Source organism: Eleutherodactylus coqui, chromosome 6 (genome assembly GCF_035609145.1).
Source record: "Eleutherodactylus coqui strain aEleCoq1 chromosome 6, aEleCoq1.hap1, whole genome shotgun sequence".
NCBI classification, from domain to species: domain Eukaryota; kingdom Metazoa; phylum Chordata; class Amphibia; order Anura; family Eleutherodactylidae; genus Eleutherodactylus; species Eleutherodactylus coqui.
In genome coordinates, this window is record NC_089842.1 from 222,217,637 (window position 1) to 222,236,640 (window position 19,004).

At 47.6% G+C, this 19,004-nt stretch overlaps 1 protein-coding gene across 4 annotated transcripts; it reads right to left on the reverse strand.

The window, feature by feature from the left end:
• Positions 1 to 154: 154 nt before the first annotated feature.
• On the reverse strand, positions 155 to 13,128 carry FDPS (farnesyl diphosphate synthase). 4 transcript variants are annotated; one of them, XM_066608914.1, is made up of 11 exons: positions 12,988 to 13,114; positions 6,615 to 7,135; positions 2,479 to 2,625; positions 2,267 to 2,407; positions 2,114 to 2,194; positions 1,917 to 2,039; positions 1,381 to 1,469; positions 1,209 to 1,281; positions 1,052 to 1,129; positions 807 to 941; positions 155 to 643 (listed from the first exon to the last, which is right to left on the reverse strand). In XM_066608914.1, exons 2-11 carry the CDS (start codon positions 7,008 to 7,010, stop codon positions 443 to 445), a joined length of 1,464 nt encoding a protein of 487 aa, XP_066465011.1. In that variant the 5' UTR covers positions 7,011 to 7,135; positions 12,988 to 13,114; the 3' UTR covers positions 155 to 442. The 4 variants fall into 4 exon arrangements, with proteins under 4 accessions (XP_066465011.1, XP_066465010.1, XP_066465013.1 ...); XM_066608913.1 differs by lacking the exon at positions 12,988 to 13,114 and adding an exon at positions 12,483 to 12,618; XM_066608916.1 differs by lacking the exon at positions 6,615 to 7,135 and having other exon boundaries at positions 12,988 to 13,128.
• Between the last annotated feature and the right edge of the window lie 5,876 nt (positions 13,129 to 19,004).

Genomic DNA, 19,004 nt, shown 5'->3' on the forward strand with positions numbered 1-19,004 from the left:
TACTTCTCATAGTGTATTGCAGGGAGGCAGTAGCTGCAGACATTCTAGCCCCATAGTTACTAAACCCTCTATAAATTCTCCCCCGGGCAGGCTGGGTACCGTATGGCGTAGGCCTGCCGGGTCTGTCATTGCACTACACAGACCACAGCCAAGGTACACAACCATATGTACTTTATTACATCATTCATATGTCCTCTGTCAGCTATTACAGAGGACCCCCAGACAGAAGGCAAGGCTCACCCTGTACACCAGGCTCCATGCCCCTAGAAAACTGGGACTAAACACTGATGACGCAGGGACTGCATCCTAGGAGCCCCAGAAGAAATTCAGTGATGAGAAAGAGTCCTCCCTCAGGTATCCTCCATCAGTGGGCACAGTTTGTCAAGTCAAGCAGCTATGGACATTGGGGGGGGGGATTGGGTACTACATACAGTCCTGGGTCTCACTTCTGCCTCTTGTAGATCTTGCGGGCCAGGCCTAGGAAGATCTCTTTGGACAGGCCATTTGCAAGCTGGGAAGTGAGGGTCTGCAGTCTCTGGTAACTCTTCTCCTCGTAGCGGCTGTAGACCGCAGGCAGTTCAAGGGTATCGTACAACTGCTTCACCCGTTGCACCTTCTCTGCGTCGTCTTGCCCGTAGTTCTCCTGTTAACCACAGCAAGGGTTAATGAAGTTGATTGGGGATGGGAAGTATAGCTAAATCCCAGGGTGGTGAAGACCAAGTATAGTATGTAGAGTGGCACTGGCACGTATCATGCTGGACCAGTAGGGGGTGATGTACACAGGGCTGTTTGTGGCTCATCTATACCTGGAGGATCTGCCGCTGCTCAGGGTTCACGCTCTTCAGCGCCTCCACCACCAGCCAGCTGCACTTGTTATCCTGGATGTCAGTCCCGATCTTGCCAGTGACACTGGGGTCCCCGTAGCAGTCCAGGTAATCGTCCTGTCCAGACACACAGATAACATTACTCCATCTCCCCAGTAGGGTTCATAGGCATGCGCCGCCGTCCCCCCTTCCTTCCCCCAGACCTCAATGGCAATGTCCCACCTCACCTGGATCTGGAAGAACTCGCCCATCTCCAGGAGGATGGTTTTGGCGTTCCGGTGATCATCCTCTCCGTCTATTCCAGCCTGGAAGGAAAGAAGATGGGGAGCATGAGGCCAGACGGCAGCCCTTCACCCACCGGGCAGTGAGCCTCCCGATACTCACCATATACATGGCGGCAGCCACCGGCATGTAGAATGAGTAGAAGGCAGTCTTGTACTTTGCGATGGACTTGTATCTAAAGAGAGGTCAGGAATGAGACATTTATATCTGCAGCAGCCAGTAGGGGGAACCACTCACCTGCCTTAGTGGTGTTGGGGGAAAGAGAACCACTCACCTGCCCTCAGTGTAGTGCTCCAAGTCCACCTTCCCTTCCGCAGCTGTGATGAGATCAAGCGCTTGCCCCAGCTCTGTCTGGTAGGAAGTCTGCAAAGCACCAGAAACAGTGTGACTACCAGACACCACACCAACAGCGCAGCACAACCTGCCAGACCCCAAACCAACACAGTGAGACCTACTACCCCCCCCCCCCCCCAAAAGAGAACCTAGCACCACACTCTGCACCAGCAGCAAAACCTACTTCAATGCACTGCACCCAACCCTCCGAAACACTAAATTGTACTGCTATACACCACCTCAATGGAACTTACTGCCATGGACAGCAACCCTCATTTATAGGCTCTTCCTGGTGTCACCTACCAATTAGTACCCCTTCAGCTGTGGTGGTAGGTTCACCATGTAACAGATAGTACACCTTTTAGACTGCCACTCCCATCATATGGGGAACTTACCACCTGAGACTGACCTCCTCCCCCTGTAAGTTATATACCATGAAAACAGGGTAGGACATAGGGAGCACTGAACCCTCATCACCTCCAAGAAAAGCTCCAGCAGCTGAAGGTAGTATGGCTGCTGGCGGCAGTACTTCCGCAGGACCCGGTAGACACAGGCTTCTAGCATGAAGGAGTCATTGATGGCATCCAGCCCAATGCCCTCCTGTAAGAGAAGACTTGAGCAATGAGATTTCTTCTCCCCTCCCCCACCCACCCTTCTTCTGTATGAGGACTTACCTTCTTGTACCAGCATGGCTGCCCACGGCGAGTCACAGAATTATCCATGATGTCATCAGCAACCAGGAAGAAAGCCTGGAGCTATGAGAGAAGAGGCCATAATGGGTGGTAAGATCTGCAGGTCATTAGACCGGCAGTACTCTGCACACTCACCAGCTCCACACACCAGCCCACCGCCAGTGCCCTTTGGATATTCTCATCCTTCTGCAGCTCCGGCCCCACCAGCTCCAGGAAGGAGGCCAGCACAGTCATCCCACGATTACACTTCCCCCCGCTAACAGTATACTCCAGCACCTGTATGATAGAGTTACATAAGACACCACCCAATACAACAGCGGCATACGGGCCCCCAGATCCAGCCTTACCCGTTTCAAGCGCAAAATGGCATCACCAATTTCAGGATGCCCCAAATCCTCAACTGTTAGATCCTGCACAATCTGATCAAAGAAGCTGCAGAACTCCCGGCGCTCGTCCGACCCAACGGTACCCTTCACCGAGCTCATTGTAAAGACCTGTGGGGGAACCAGATGTTAGCTGGACAAGGTGAAGATCCTTCAGTGCACCACCCACCCGGAGCTGGCCCTCCACTGCACTACCAACCAACTAGGGTGGAACTACACCCCCCATAATATCTCCACCCTTCTACATGAGACTCCTCTGTATCTACACCATCACACACACAAAATTAAAACACCAAGAAGTAGTCGTGGAATTACGGAAATCGCAGGATAAACATGTTAATGTTCAATAAAACTAACAAGATTTTCAAAACATTCATATATTCAGCATGGAGTATGAGCGCCGGGCACAGAAATAGCCACCTTGGCACGCCATCAATAAGGTTAAGGATGGTCTGAGGAATGTTCTGCCATGCTAAATGCACTTGGGCACCGCTGGCAGCTCCCTGTGCAATTATCGACCAATGATGTTGCAGAGGTCTCCCAGTGAGCACAAGTGTTGAGATACGGTGGGTGATGGCAGCATGTTTAGGTCACGCATCCTGCTCCCAGCTGCACGAGCAACATCTGGCCTGGCATTCTGTTGAAAAACAGTTCCTAGGACACTTTGGAGAAGTGGCGCTACTATTGGCCCCTGACCAAATCAATATAAAGCCAAGCTGTTATTCTACCTGAAATGAAGAGTAGAGGGATCCGGTCATTGTACATTATAATCCCAGGAGTAGGCCCAGTGTGACATTCTCGTGTGAAGGCCTCTTCGTGGAGCTACCCACATGATCACTAGCCATCGTTGGGTCACAGGCAAAAGCAGGACTCATTGCAGAAGCCGGACCTTCATTCCAGCCTTGTTCTGCACTATGCCGCCATTAGAGAGTGGCGGCATGGAGTCAGGGGCTCACCCACCGCTAAACGTCTGGTTCGCAGCCCAACACCATGCAAGTGCCTTATGATTGTGTGTGTAGACATTGTTCAAAGCCCTAGGCTTGGGATGTGACATCCAGTTTCACTCAACGCAAAGAATGGATCACTATGATCCATTCTTCTTATCCAATTATCAGTCTATGGAAAGGTTTGCCTCTGTGCACCTCTTGTTGCCATTCAGGGGCACTGGTCTCACAGCCACTAAACATGCAATGTGGAACACTTCTAACATCTTGGCTTACACCCGTAGCGATCTGCCGGAGTACTACACCACGGTATTTCAGTTCAAGGATTCTGTCCCTCTCAGTCTGCCACAAGTGGAGATAACTGGCACAATGAGCAGTAGGCATCACATCTTTTGAGAGATAATCATTGGGTGTAAATGTGCCCATTAGAGATGAGCGAACCTACTCAGCCACGCCCCTTTTTCGCCCGAGCACCGCGATTCGAGTACTTCTGTACTCGGGCGAAAAGATTCGGGGGAGGGGGGGGGGGGGGGTATGTTTAGAGGGCGAGAGAGAGCTCCCCCGTTCCGCCACGCCTCCCCCCGGATCTTTTTACCCGCGGTGCTTGATCGAGTAATTACTCGAAACGAGTACATTCGCTCATCTCTAGTGCCCATCTTTCACTTTTCTACCGGACGATGATTGTTTGGCATGAAATCCATCATTCGGCAGGAGCTGATAATGCGGACCACACGCTGTGTTCTGCCTGGGGAGCACTGATTACATTGTCTCAGCTGTCAGCCAGGTGGCACAAAAGGGAAGTCATTCAGAGAACAGCAGGTGGTCTGTTCTCTCAAAAACAGATCCCAGCAGCCCACACACTACTAATAGGCATTAGTACCAAGTAGTAGTTTATGCAAAATGATTGCTCAAGAGCCATCTTTTGAGCAATCATCTGTGTGTAAAAGGGCCTTCAGTAAGTCTTGGCATTTCATGTGGCTGGGGGAAGAGAACCCCACTTGTCTCCAATCTGTCTTTTATGCTACTGAAGCCTCTCCTGCCTGCCATAGATTGGAGCTGGGCGCTTGAAGATTTGATCATTTGCATATCTTAGAAGAAACAGCAAATTCTTTAATTTGGATAACCTTACAACTTGTTCTTGGTGTTTGAATTTTAAAGTGTACATGAAAACTTTAATTCCAAAAATGTTAGGACACTAAAATGTAAATACCGTATATACTCGAGTATGAGCTGACCCAATAAGTTTTTTTTTTAATTCTTTTTTGTGGTAAAAAACAGTATTCCCCTCTCAGCTGGTGTCTGTGTCCCTGATGCGATGCAGCAAGCTGCTTCAGACGATCCCCACCAGGAAGAGCATCACGGAATAGACGCCAACTGAGTGGAAAGTATTGCAGGGTTTTTTTAGGGCTTTCAGCATTTTTTGTACTGAAAAACTTGGCTTATTCTTAAGTATATATGGTACATGGATAGGGGGAAAAAAGGGGGGGGGGGGGAAGACGCAATGATCTGAAAGTTCCATCTAACCATATTTTATTCACAACAGAAGACAGAACACAATGAGTGGTGGTGGTGGTGGGGGGGAGCAGAAGACTCTTCGTTTCATTTAGAAATTGATGGCAGCACCACATCTCAACAGCTGTGGCAGGGCCGTGTCTACCATTGTGTAGCATCCCCTTTTCTGGAAGGGAGGAGACCAACTGCTGCAGTTTTGGGACAGGAATGTGGTCCCCTTGTCTGATGTAGGTTTCTAGCTGCTCTAGTCCTCGGTAGTCTTTGCTAGATTTTCTATTCCATATCTTGCCAAATATCTCCTATTATTGGAAGGTCCGGACTGCAGGCGGCTGGTTCACCCCGGACTCTTCCCCTGTTAAGCCATGCTGTTGGTGGATACAGTATGTGGTTTAGCATTGCCTTACTGAAACATACAAGGTCTTCCCTGAAAGACGTTGTCTGGATGGGGCATGTTGTTCTAGAACCTCTATATACTGCTCAGCTTTGGTACTGTAAGCTGCCCATGCCGTAGCCACCAATGCCACCCTGTACCAGAGATGCAGGACTAGGTGCTAAAAACATGCTGGATGGTCCTGCTCCTTTTGAGTCCGCAGGACACAGCCTTTGTGGCTTTCAAAATCTATTTCACATTTCGATTCACCACAGAACAGTTTTCCATTTTGCCTCAAGCCATTGTAAAATCAGCTTTGGCCCAGAGAAGACGCCGGTGTTTCTGAAGTGTGTTGATATACGGCTTCTTCTCTGCATGATACAGCTGTAACTTCTCTGTACAATCCACAGATACAACAGTGTTCAGACAATGACTTCTGAAGTATTCCTGAGCCCATGCAGGGATTACATTACAGAATCATGCCTGTTTATAATGCAGCGACGCCTGAGGGCCTGTAGATCTCCAGCACTCAATACTGAGCATCGGCCTTGTACCTTGTGCCCAAGAATCTCTACAGATTTTCTGATAATATGTGCTGTAGCTGGTGGGACAAATCTTCGTAATTTTACATGGAACAGTTTTCTGAAATGGTTCCACAAAATTTTAGATGCAGTTTTCCACAAATTGGTGACCTCCAACCATCTTTGCTTCTGAGAAACTGCCACTTGAATATGCTCTTTTTATACATTCCTGGGACTTCATAGAAAATGGACCCTCCAGCTGTTTTCCATTAGATCCACTACTGTTCCAGAAATTTGCTAACCCCATCCCAACTGTTATAAGATGTGAGCTTGCCATCAATTTCTAAAAGTTTTTGATTTTTAGTTTAACCAAAACGGAAAACGAAAATGTTTTTCACCATCTGATATATTCTACTGGGAATAAAATATGGTTAGATGGGAGTTCCGAATCTGCATTCCCTACCGTATACATTTTATAGAAACCCAACTTTTTGGAATTGGTCATATATAACCCCTTTTCTGTATCTACATTCCCCATATATTACTCCTCCATCTACACTCTGCATTGAAGACACCATTAATACAGACAAACCAACTACACTTGTTGAAATAGTTACAAGGAGCCTCAGCATACTTCACTGCTCCCTGCAGACTCATTGTCTCGCTCTCCAGCCCCTCACCCACATTGTGACTCCCCAGGCCAGAGCCCCTGCTGCCCTTTTTTTCTGCCCCCCAGTTCCTGTGTTTTCATACATAGTTGAATCGCTTGGCCTTGTTCCCATTTTGAAGGTATGGCTTTTTGGACATAATTCTTCCATGAAGACCACTTCTGGCCAGACTTCTCCGAACAGTAGATGGGTGTACTTGGGTCCCACTGGTTTCTGCCACTTCTGAGCTGATGGCACTACTGGACATCTTCCGATTTTGAAGGGAAGTAAACATGATGTGTATTTCATCTGCTGCACTTAGTTTTCTTGGCCGACCGCTGCGTCTACGGTCCTCAACGTTGCCGGTTTCTTTGTGCTTCTTCAAAAGAGCCTGAACAGCACATCTTGAAACTCCAGTCTGCTTTGAAATCTTTGCCTGAGAGAGACCTTGCTGATGTAGTATAACTACCTCATGCCTTGTTTCCGTGCTCAGTCTTGCCATGGTGTACTATATGACCTGTGACAGGAAACGGTCTTCCACAACCTCACCTCTGTAGCAGAGTTTGGATGTTCCTCAACCAGATTTAAGCCTCCTACACAGCAGTTTCAGTTAATGACTTTTTCAACCTATATATGAAAATTATGATCATTAACCTGTTTGGTATAATTGGGTAATCATATAGCCGACTATAATCCTACAAAATCCCTGACTGTGTGCAAGAATTGATGGAGTTTTGAAAGTAAAACACCAAATATTCGTGTAGTTACACTTCTCTCTTGTTGAGTCACTTAATTTTTGTAAACTAATAAAATGCAAACTAGTCACATTTTTAATAGCATTCTTACTTTGCAGTATTTTTTCCACAAGTTCCTAAAAGTTTTGACAAGCACTGAACATATAATATAAGACAATCCAAACCCTAGAAGGAGTTGCTGTTTTGGCATGATTAGATGAACGGTCTTGTCACTGGAGGCCCTAAAAGTGGTTCCCCTCTTGGCCTATGAAAGGCTCTCAAAGCCTCCTTGTGTGTAGGGACCTCTTCTTCGTCTTGTCTAGTGGTCAACGTGCTCCACACGCCTCTACAACGGATAGAAGAGATTTCACCCCACTACAGGGGCTGAGAGGGGGTGAATTATTGGGATCTGAGAAGCTAGATGGCAGTATCAATGAATTGTCCCCCACCAGCCGTTCTGTCCAGACTGTTAGGTGTTGGGACCAGTGGATGGGGGCATACAAGATGACCAGGTTCAGGATGTCTCCTACAGACCACTAGTAAAGAGGACCATCTAACCCGACTGTTAGGGTGTGTTGGGACCAGTGGATGAGGACACACAAGGTGACCAGGTTCAGGACAGCCCCTACAGACCACCAGTAGAGAGCAGTGTCTAATCATCTGACAAGCACAAGCAGCTCCAACTGCTCTGTTGTCCACCATCCAGAGACACAGGGTGCTATCATTACATCCATGTGCCTGTTGGAACCATTACGTGTGCTTTGAACCCACCAGTGATGTCATGTAGAGTGAAACTGGACGCTATGGCGACAAATCCAGGATTAGTTTGGGTGTCGGTGACTGCCATGTTTATGCTGGAGACCTGGGGGTAAGCACCTCAATCCTGCCCCCTGCTGGTGTGAAGATCTGGGGGGGGTTGAAGAAGGCATTGCATAAGACAGTCAGTCCCCCTGGTAGTGGTAGGAGGGACAATGACAGTTCAGCGATATGTTCAGGACATCCTGCAGCCACATGTGTTCCTCCAATGTGGGCTACCAAGAGGCAGCAGGATAATGCTCAGCCACACACAAGGGGGACGGGTGGAGGCAGTGTCACAGGAAGCCCCCATAACACTGTCACACTTCCGTGGCTGCTCGGTCACCAGATTTATTCTCAATAGAACATGTGTTGGACGATCTGGGACTCCAACAGCCTATGAGTTTGTACGATCTAGAGGATCAGTTACATCAAATGTGGAGAGATATGCTGCAGGCTACAATACAGAGCCTGTATACCTCCATGGCCACCCGTATCATATCTTGTATCCAAGCTAGAGCAGTACCACAGGGTACTAGAGCCTCCCTACAAGGGGTCAGTTCACCACAATTGTCCTTTTGCTCTGATAGTACAAGTACTTCCTTATATGAACATTACAATCACAGAGAAAGTTTCATCCATCCGACAACTTCTAGGGGAGGAATGTTACCGACAGGAAACACAACTTTTGGTTAATAAGGCCATTGAAATTCTGCACCAAAGTGCCCGAGTTTGAAAGAAACAGCGGGATGATGGGTCCTGTGCCATCTGTCCCACACGTAGTTAATTACATATACAGCACAAGTCCTATCTCTGCTCACCCATATTATTAACAGGCAAGAATACGGCCGCCTGCAGACGAGCGGGTCGGATCCGGCAGCGAGAAATCTCGCCGCGCGATCCGACCCCAGAGCCTGCAGGGACGAGCGCGTACTCTCTCGCGCCTGGCGGCCCCGGCTCTTTGATGTGCCGGCTGCCACGCAGCTGGCGCATGCGCAGACCGGAGCCGGTGGCCAGGTGAGTGCGAGCCCCGCAGAAAATTAGAACATGCCGCGGTTTGTTTGCCGCGCGAGATTTCGCGCGGCCAAACCGCTGCCGTCTGCATAGGAGTGCGTATTGTAATGCACTCCTATGCAGACTTTCAGCGGCGGAAATCCCGCGGCGGGAAATCCCGCGGCGGGATTTCCGCTCGTCTGCAGGCGGCCTACCGCTGATAAAAATCAATCCATTGAAAGAGGACATGATGATCACGGCTGCATAGTGGGACTAGAACACACCTATGTGAAGAAGTGGGGAGTGACTCAGTGAGGGCTTCTGCCTTTATACAGACACAGACACAAGGTAAAGTCTCCTCAGTATGTATACACAGTAGAGTTGGAAGGGACCTCCAGGGTCATCTGGTCCAACCCCCTGCTCAGTGCAGGATTCACTAAATCATCCCAGACAGATGTCTGTCCAGCCTTGAACACTTCCATTGAAGGAGAACTCACCACCTCCCGTGGTAACCTGTTCCACTCATTGATCACCTTCACTGTCAGAAAGTTTTTTTGTAATATCTAATCTGTCTCCTCCCTTTAAGTTTCATCCCATTGCTTCTAGTCTTTCAGTTCCATCGCCTACAGGTACCTGCACCAGGGCGCTCATCAGTTTGAAAACAGGCAATGACAAGACCACGTCGATATTAGGTACCGCCCACACTGGCATACATTCATCCATGAAAGGCACTTTGTCCCAAAGCATGAAAATGCAGCATTTCACCAATCCATAGGCTATAATGTTGGCAGCAGGCTGCGCCCGCACTTCAGGAAGTGCAGCCAAGTATTCTACATTTCTCAAGCAAAGTTGATCACTGCGCTCTTCAGTCCCGTAAAACAGACTTACGGAAACGTGCTTTCTTAAACATTAAGTCAGTGAAAAGCGTATGAAAGTGTATGGCTGTACGATACAGCGTGATCAGGGGTGTATATTAGAAGAAAAACTGGTTTACAGTAAAACCGTGGGCATATTGGATCAAACTATAAAGCTTAAGTCACGTGTTTTGCCATACATGTGTGGACAGCCCTAGACTAAGGCAGTCTGTCCACGGGCATTGCGATATCCTGCGGTGGATCTCCGCCGCCCGGGAGCAGGAGCCTGCAGACGGATCTCCGGTGTCAGCCTAAGTGACAGATAGGCTGACCACGGAGAATCGTGGCATGCTGCGATTTGCCGCCTGCAAGCTATGATTCTCCGCTCATGGACAGGGAGGCTGCGCGTTCTATGGAAAGCGGGTATTGCGTTCCCTGCGGCCAGATCATCAACGCGGGAAACGCAATGCAAAAATGCCCGTGGACAGGCAGATTAAGGGTGCATTCAGGCGAGGCAGGACAGGGCGGAGCTAATTCCCAGAATTTAGCCCCGCCCCCGTCCCATCTCCTCATTGCAAATAGTGCAGAGGGGCAAAGAGGAGGCAGAGAGGGGGCGGGAGCTCAGTTCCTGCTCCCGGCTCTTCCAGCCTCCTCCCCCTGCAGAGAGAGATGCCGTATATCGTTCGGCGTGAAAACCCAGCCGATATACGGTCGTGTGAATTCAGCCTAAGGGTGAAGTCACACGAACGTATATCGGCTCGGTTTTTACGCCGAGCCGATACACGTTGTCCTCGTGTGCAGGGGGTGGGGGGGTGGGGAGGGACTATGGAAGAGCCAGGAGCAGGAACTGAGCTCCCACCCCCCTCTCTGCCTCCTCTCCGCCCCTCTGCACTATTTGTAATGGGAAGAGGCAGGGCGGAGGCGGGGCTAAGTTCCGAGAATTAGCCCTGCCCCATCCCACCTCTCCCCATTGCAAATAGTGCAGAGGGGTGGAGAGGAGGCAGAGAGGGGGGCGGGAGCTCAGTTCCTGCTCCTGGCTCTTCCATCCTCCCTCCCCCCCTGCACACGAGGACAACGTATATCGGCTCGGCGTGAAAACCCAGCCGATATACGTTTGTGTGAATGCACCCTAAGGATTAGGCAGTTTGGAAGGAACTGGAGATTAACACTACTGACTACATAATTAGTAGTATAGCCACACATCCCATTATATATATATATATATATATATATATATATATATATATATATATATATATATATATATATATATATATATATATATATATAACTGTACAAGAGTTTTAGGCAGGTGTGGAAAATGCTGCACAGTAAGAAGGTTTTCAGAAATAGAAGGACATGCAAAGTGACTGAAGAGAGAAGTGTAACCCGCTAGTATCCAGGTTGATGCGCTTCACCTTCATCAGTTCTTCTAGGCACACAGTCAGGGATTTTGTAGGATTGTGGTCGGCTGTTTGATTATCACCTGTTTGGTATAATTGCTTATTGATCAGCATTTTCATATGGGGGGTGAAATAGTCATTAACTGAAACAGGAACTGCTGTGTAGGAGACTTGAAAACAGCTGAAGAACCACCAAACTGCTACAAAGGTGAGGTTGTGGAAGACAGTTTCCTGTCACAGGTCACACACCGTGGTAAGAATCGAGGCGTGAGGTAGTTATACTGCATCAGCAAGGTCTCTGAGGCAAAGATTTCACAGCACACTTTGGTTCCTGCATGTGTAGAAACCATAGGACCGGAGACGCAGCGGTCGGCCAAGGAAATATGGTGGCAGATGACACATCATGCTTACTTCCCTTTAAATCATTAGATGTCCTGCAGTGCCATCAGCCGAGAACTGACAGAACCCAGTGGGACCCCGGTACCCCCATCTACTGTTGGGAGAAGTCTGGCCAGAAGTGGTCTTCATGGAAGAAGTGTGGCAGATGTAGAAACAAGGCCAGGCGACCCAACTATGGAATGGTAGTGAGTATCCGCAGGCGGCAGCGAGGCATGGTAGCGAGTGTCCGCAGGCGGCAGCGAGGCATGGTAGCGAGTGTCCGCAGGCGGCAGCGAGGCATGGTAGCGAGTGTCCGCAGGCGGCAGCGAGGCATGGTAGCGAGTGTCCGCAGGCGGCAGCGAGGCATGGTAGCGAGTGTCCGCAGGCGGCAGCGAGGCATGGGGCTTCTGGATTATAGCAAGAATTGGGGGTCTGGTCGAAACTACTGGTGTCCTCACTGCTGACACAGGCAGATACTCAGGGGGCATCTGATTGGCTCCACATGTATTCGGCAGTAGGACAACCCCCAACATCATCTGGAGGGTAAGGAAGAACAAGGAGTCCTAGACGTGGTGATGTGGCCCCACCGATCTCACATCCGCCAGGCTGGGAGCCGACAGGGTGCGCAGTCCTACAAGATGTCTGGAACCTTCCTGCCGAGATCCTTCACAAACTGTGTGCAAGTGCACCGAGAAGAACTGATATTGGCAGAGGCCGGGCACTGAGGGGGTTACACTCCTCTTACGTCACTCTGCCGCCCCGAAAAGCATGCTGAGAACGTCACAGCGTCCCCCCTCCCCCCAGACTACTCACGCACCCCCAGAACAGCGGGTCCCGGACGCCACCACAGCGCACCTCCACAGCAGCGGTGCCAGACAGATGGGGAAGCGCAGGCACCCTTCAGAGGGCGGAGCCACACCCGCCCGGTTAGCAGAACGCGGAGCCACATTCAGTGCCTGCTACCTCTACCGACCACAGCCGCCTGGCAACGGCGTTCACTGCCCCTCTTACTGGGCGGGGCCTCACGGTCCCGAGCTAAACATAGTGCGGTACAGACCACGCCCGCCGTGCATGACATCACAAGAGCTAGTCAGCTGTCACCTGTGCTACAAGCTACCTGCCAGATACCACGTGATACTCTATGCTTTGTCAACCCCGCCCTGGCGGTCTTCACGTCCCCCCCCCCCCCCCCCCCCCCCCCCCCCCCCCCGCAAACACCTGCTAACAGATTCTGTGGCTCCAATCATCACCCCGCATTTTACTGTGCTGCCAGTGTGCAGCGCGTATAGCGCAGCACTCCTCGCTGCAGGCTTATTGCTTACCTCCACAACTGTCCTGACTCTGTTCAGCCCCACAGCTAGCGCCAGGCTTTAAACCCGGCTCCGAGCGCGTTGCCTGCCGGGATTGGTAGTTCGTATTCTCGTAGAGGTTTTGTTCTCACATTTAGCAGGAACTACGACTCCCAGGAGCCTGTGTGCATCTGACGTCGTAGCTCCTTGGTTGGTTATTAGCATCGTATGAGGATGGGCTCTGTAGCGAGAAGCCAATCACCGCGAAACATGCTACTAAACCCCACCTACCGGCGTCGTCTGATTGCTGGGAGCAGGCAGAGGTAAAAGTAGTGTGGAGGAGCCGCCGGCGTGATGTGTGACGTGCGGCTGTACCTCCCCCACATCATATATACCACGCCCCTTCCATTATATATATATATTATATATACCTCCAGGATACCCCCACACACACACACATCATATATATATAGCATCTCCAATATACCCCCACGTCATATATATATATATATAAAAATAATACACCTCCAGTATACCCCCCACATCATATACACCACGCCCTATACATCATATATATAACATCTCCAGGATACCCCCCCATATTATATATACCACACCCCTTAAATCATATATATATATAACACCTACAGTATACACCCCCCACCCCCCACATCATATACACCACGCCCCTTACATCATATACATAACACCCCCAGGATACCCCGCACATCATATACACTGTGCCCCTTACATCATATATATATAACACCTCCAGGATACCCACTCCCAAAATATATATCACACCTCCAGTATACCCCCCACATCATATATACCACGCCCCATACATCCTATATATAACATTTCCAGGATACCCCCCCACATTATATATACCACACGCCTTACATCATATATATAACACCTCCAGGATACCCCGAACATCATATACACCATGCCCCTTACATCATATATATAACACCTCCAGGATACCCCCCTCCCAACATATATATAACACCTCCAGTATACCCCCCACATCATATACACCACACACCTTACATCAGCCCCTTACATCATATATAACACTTACGGGATACCCCCCCCCTTCCTTCCCCCACATTATGTATAACACCTCCAGTATACTTCCCCCACACTATCACATATATAAAACACCTCCAGGATACCCCCCCCCCCACATTATATATATCTCTATATATAAATATATAACACACCCAGTATACCCTGACATCATATATACCAGGGTTCCCCAACTCCAGTCCTCAGGGACCGCCAACAGGTCATGTTTTCTGGATTTCCTCTGTATTGCACAGGTGATGTAATTATTGTCAGCGCCTCAGACATTGCCACAAGCGTTCTTACCATAGGATATCCTGAAAACATGACCTGTTGGTGGTCCCTGAGGACTGGAGTTGGGGACCCCTGATATATACTATGCCATTTGCATCATATATATAACACCTTCAGTATATCCACCACATTATATATACCACCCCTCTTCTATCATATATATAACACCTCCAGTATACCCCCCCCACACACACGCACACATCATATACACCACACCCCTTACATCACATGTATAACACCTCCAGGATACCCTCCACATCATACATATATATAACACCTCAAGTATACCCCTCACAACATCATATATATAAAACACCTCCAGGATACCCCCCACATTATATCTCTCTCTCTCTATAGATAGATATATAACATCCCCAGTATACCCTGACATCATATATACTATGCCCTTTGCATCATATATATAACACCTCCAGTATACCCACCACATCATATATACCACACCCCTTACATCATATATATAATACCTCCAGGATACACCCCACATCATATATGTACACTAGATGATATACCCGAGTTAATTTGATACAGGTGTTTACGTGTTGTTTGCACTGAAAATTTTATGAAGTCAAGGTGACTTTAGAGTGAACGAGTAATAAAATATGTATACATATAGAGGAGCGTTAGATTCTCCTCAGGCTGCATGTACCCATGTCCCTCTTCAGAATCTGTCAACCCTCCCACTCCCCTCATTTAGGACTTAAAGATTGCTCACGCCAAAGTTCACGGTTGTACGACACCGAAAAGTTACATTACACAGGGGTGCCAATACTTTTGCACTTAGCATTGAGTAATCAAGTTGTGACCCCTTTACTTTTCCTATTTTGGACCTAAAGAATGCTCCTGCCAAATTTCATGTTTGTACGACATCGGGAAGTTAGAGAATTAGATTAGGTACATTACACAAGGGTGCACTTACTTTTGCACTTAGCACTGAATAATCGAGTTGTGACCGCTTTACTTTTTCTATTCGGGACCTAAAGAATGGTTGTGCCAAATTTCATGTCTTTACGATGCCAGGAAGTTAGAGAATTAATGGCGACTCAGTGAGTCAGTCAGTCAATGAGGGCTTTCACCTTTTGTATATATATATATACAGTAAACCCTTGAGTAGCATTACTCTTAAGTAAAGCTGTTTTCAACTAAAGTCGATGTGTCAGCCCAGTGGCGGTCCCTCAAATAAAGTTGTATTCCTCAGATAAGGGCGCCCACCGCTCCATGACCCTGGGTGCCGCTCAGTGAGCCGGCGCGCAGCTGATGCCGGTCACTTCCTGCTTCTCCTGCATCAGCGCGCACCTACTCCTCCCCTCTCCACAGTGCACAGTGCCGGCTGAACGTTGCCTTGTCAGTAGCTGAATCCCCAAAGTGCTGGCTGAACGCTGCCTGCCTCCTGAATCCCCACTGTACTGCAAACTTTAAGTACTGTGCAGATGAGTACAGCACAGTAAAGAAACGTTTGCAAATAAATACTGCAGTCCTATGTCAAAGCACAGATAACACAGTGATACGTACTGCTATAATGATGTCCCTGCAGTCCTATGTCAAAGTGTGTTGACATCAGTGGAAAGTATGTAGAAAAAATGTAAAGTTTCATCTTCCTATCTCGTTTCTTTCTGGGTAAAACCAAAGACTTATCAGCAGCCCCTCATATATATCATAGACTCATAGACTAGTAGAGTTGGAAGGGACCTCCAGGGTCATCTTGTCCAAACCCCTGTTCAGTGCAGGATTCACTAAATCATCCCAGACAGATCTTTGTCCAGCCTTTGAACACTTTCACTATAGGAGAACTCACCACCTCCCGTGGTAACCTGTTCCACTCATTGATCATCCTCACTGTCAGAAAGTTTTTTCTAATATCTAATCTGTATCTCCTCCCTTTCAGTTTCATCCCATTGCTTCTAGTCTTTCCTTGTACAGATGAGAATAGGGCTGATCCCTCTGCACTGTGACAGCCCTTCAGATATTTGTAGAATGCTACTAGGTCTCCTCACAGCCTTCTTTTTTTGCAAGCTAAACATTCCCAGCTCCTTTAACCGTTCCTCATAGGAAATGATTTGCAGACCGTTCACCATCTTGGTAACTCTTCTCTGAACTTTTGCTTGTCTATGTCTTTTTAAAGTGGGGTGCCCAGAACTAGACACAGTATTCCAGATGAGGTCTGACTAAGGAAAAGTAGAGGGGGATAATTACCTCACGTGATCTAGACTCTATGCTTACCTTAATACATCCCAGAATTGTGTTTGCCTTTTTGACTGCTGCATCACATTGTTGACTCATGTTCAGTCTATGATCTATTAGTATACCCAAGTCTTTTTCACATGTGCTGTTCTTAGCCAAATTCCCTTCATGCTGTATGTGCTTTTTTCATTTTTCTTGCCCAGATGTAGGACTTTGCATTTCTCCTTGTTAAATACCATTCTGTTGTCGCTGCCCACTGTTCAAGCTTTTCTAGATCTTTTTGAATACTCTCCCTCTCTTCCCTACTGTTAGCTATCCCTTCTAGCTTTGTGTCGTCCGGAAATTTGATCAGTTTCCCATTTATTCCATCCTCCAGATCATTTATAAAAATGTTGAACAACACTTGGCCTAGGACAGAGTCTTGTGGTACCCCACTTGATACATTCTTCCACTTGGATGTGCAGCCATTTATGACCACTCATTGAGTATGATCACTCAGCCAGTTGTGAATCCACCTAACAGTTGCCTTGTCAATCCCATATTTGGTCATTTCTTCAATAAGTATGGTATGAGATACTTTGTCAAATGCTTTACTAAGGTCAAGATATACTATATCCACCGCATTTCCCTGATCAACCAAGTCGATGATTCTGTCATAGAAGGAAATTAGATTTGTCTGGCATGACTTGTTTGTTACAAACCCATGCTGGCTCTGGTTAATTACTCCATTTTTATCCAAGTACTTGCATACATGCTGTTCAATAATTTGTTCAGAGATCTTTCCCGATATAGAAGTCAGGCTCACAGGCCTGTAGTTTCCTGGATCCACCTTCTTCCCTTTTTTGAAGATAGGGGCAACATTTGTCCCAATCTTCTGGGACTTCTCCTGTTCTCTAGGAATTTTCAAAGATTATGGCGAGTGGTTCAGCAATTACCTCCTCTACTTCCTTTAGTAACCTATAATGTAATTCATCTGGAGCTTAAGACTTGAGTTCATTTAAGTTAGCTAAATGTTCCCTCACTATCTCTCTGCTTATAGATAGCCTGCATTCTTTTATTTCTCCCAATAACACAGGAAAGATCAGTTAATGTTACATGTACTTTCTGAGAGAAAACAGATACAAAACAGGAATTTAAAGGGTCAGCCTTCTCAACATCATGCTTAACCATTTCACCATTTTCACCCTGTAAGCATCCAATAGCATCTTTTCGTTTGCTTTTAAAATACCCCCCAAATCCTTTTTTTATTGCTTTTAGCCTCTGTTGCAAGCCTCAATTCATTATTAGCTTCAGCTTTTTCTGACACTTGCCCCACAGTTTTTGTAGACCGCATTATATTCTTTGTTTAGATATTCCCCCATCTTTCCATTTGATAAACATATTTTTCTTCCTGTTTAACATGTGTACAAGTTATGTGTTCATCCATCCTGGTCTCTTTGAATGCTTCCCATTTTCCTTCTTTTAGGGATTATTAATAGAGATGAGCGAGCGTACTTGGATAAGCACTACTCGCTCGAGTAATTGGCTTTATCCGAGTATCGCTGTGCTCGGGGCTAAAGATTCGGGTGCCGCTGCGGCTGACAGGTGAGTCGCAGCGGGGAGCAGGGGAGAGCGGGCGGGAGAGAAGGAGAGAAAGATCTTACCTCCGTTCCTCCCCGCTCTCCCGTGCAGCTCCCCGCTCCGTGCCGGCACCCGAATCTTTAGCCCCGAGCACAGCGATACTCGGATAAAGCCAATTACTCGAGCGAGTAGTGCTTATCCGAGTACGCTCGCTCATCTCTAATTATTAACGATTGTGCTTTGAGAATCTCATTTCGCAATATTTCCCAACCTTCTTGGACATTTCTGTCCTTAAGAACATCCAGCCATTGGATTCTTCCTACCCTCTTTCTAAGTTCATTAAAATCTGCCTTTCTGAAATCCAACCTTAAGGTCTGAGTCTTCTCAGGTCTTCCTCCCCTTGTTATCCAACATTCAAGGATAACATGATCAATGCCTCCTAAGGTCCCAGCCACCCTTACGTCCTCAACCATTCTCTCACTGTTGGTAAGAATTAGGTTCCAAGATAGCAGATCCGCTTGTTTTCTTTTCAACCTTTTGGAAGTTAAAGTTGTCAGCAAGAGCAGATAAGAATTTGTTGGATCCATTGCTTTTACCTGAAAGAGATTCCCAACAAATGTCTGGATAGATAAAAATCTTTTTTCAGAGCTTGGCCATCTGATGAAGAAAGAGTTCATCCATATCTTATGCTTGCCCAGGTAGCCTATATTAAATGCCTACATTGGAGTCCTTTCTGTTGTTCTCTCCTTGTATTCTTACCCAAACCGTCTATACAGAACTCCCATGCTCTGAAGCTTGAATCTCTGTGGAGATTAATGTTTTCCTAACATACAACCCAATACCTCTTCCCCTTTTATTTGGTCTGTTTCCTATAAATAAGTTGTATCCTTCAAACCTTGTATTCCAATCATGTGTATCATTCCACCAAG

Bases quoted from the DNA above. Each gene is read 5' to 3' on its own strand.
- FDPS (XM_066608914.1), bottom strand. From the start codon at position 7,010: ATGGCAAGACTGAGCACGGAAACAAGGCATGAGGTAGTTATACTACAT. The intron at 1,282-1,380 runs GTGAGTGGTTCT...ACCTCTCTTTAG, and splicing joins GAGCACTACACTGAGGGCAG to ATACAAGTCCATCGCAAAGT. The intron at 1,130-1,208 runs GTGAGTATCGGG...CTTTCCTTCCAG, and splicing joins TGGCTGCCGCCATGTATATG to GCTGGAATAGACGGAGAGGA.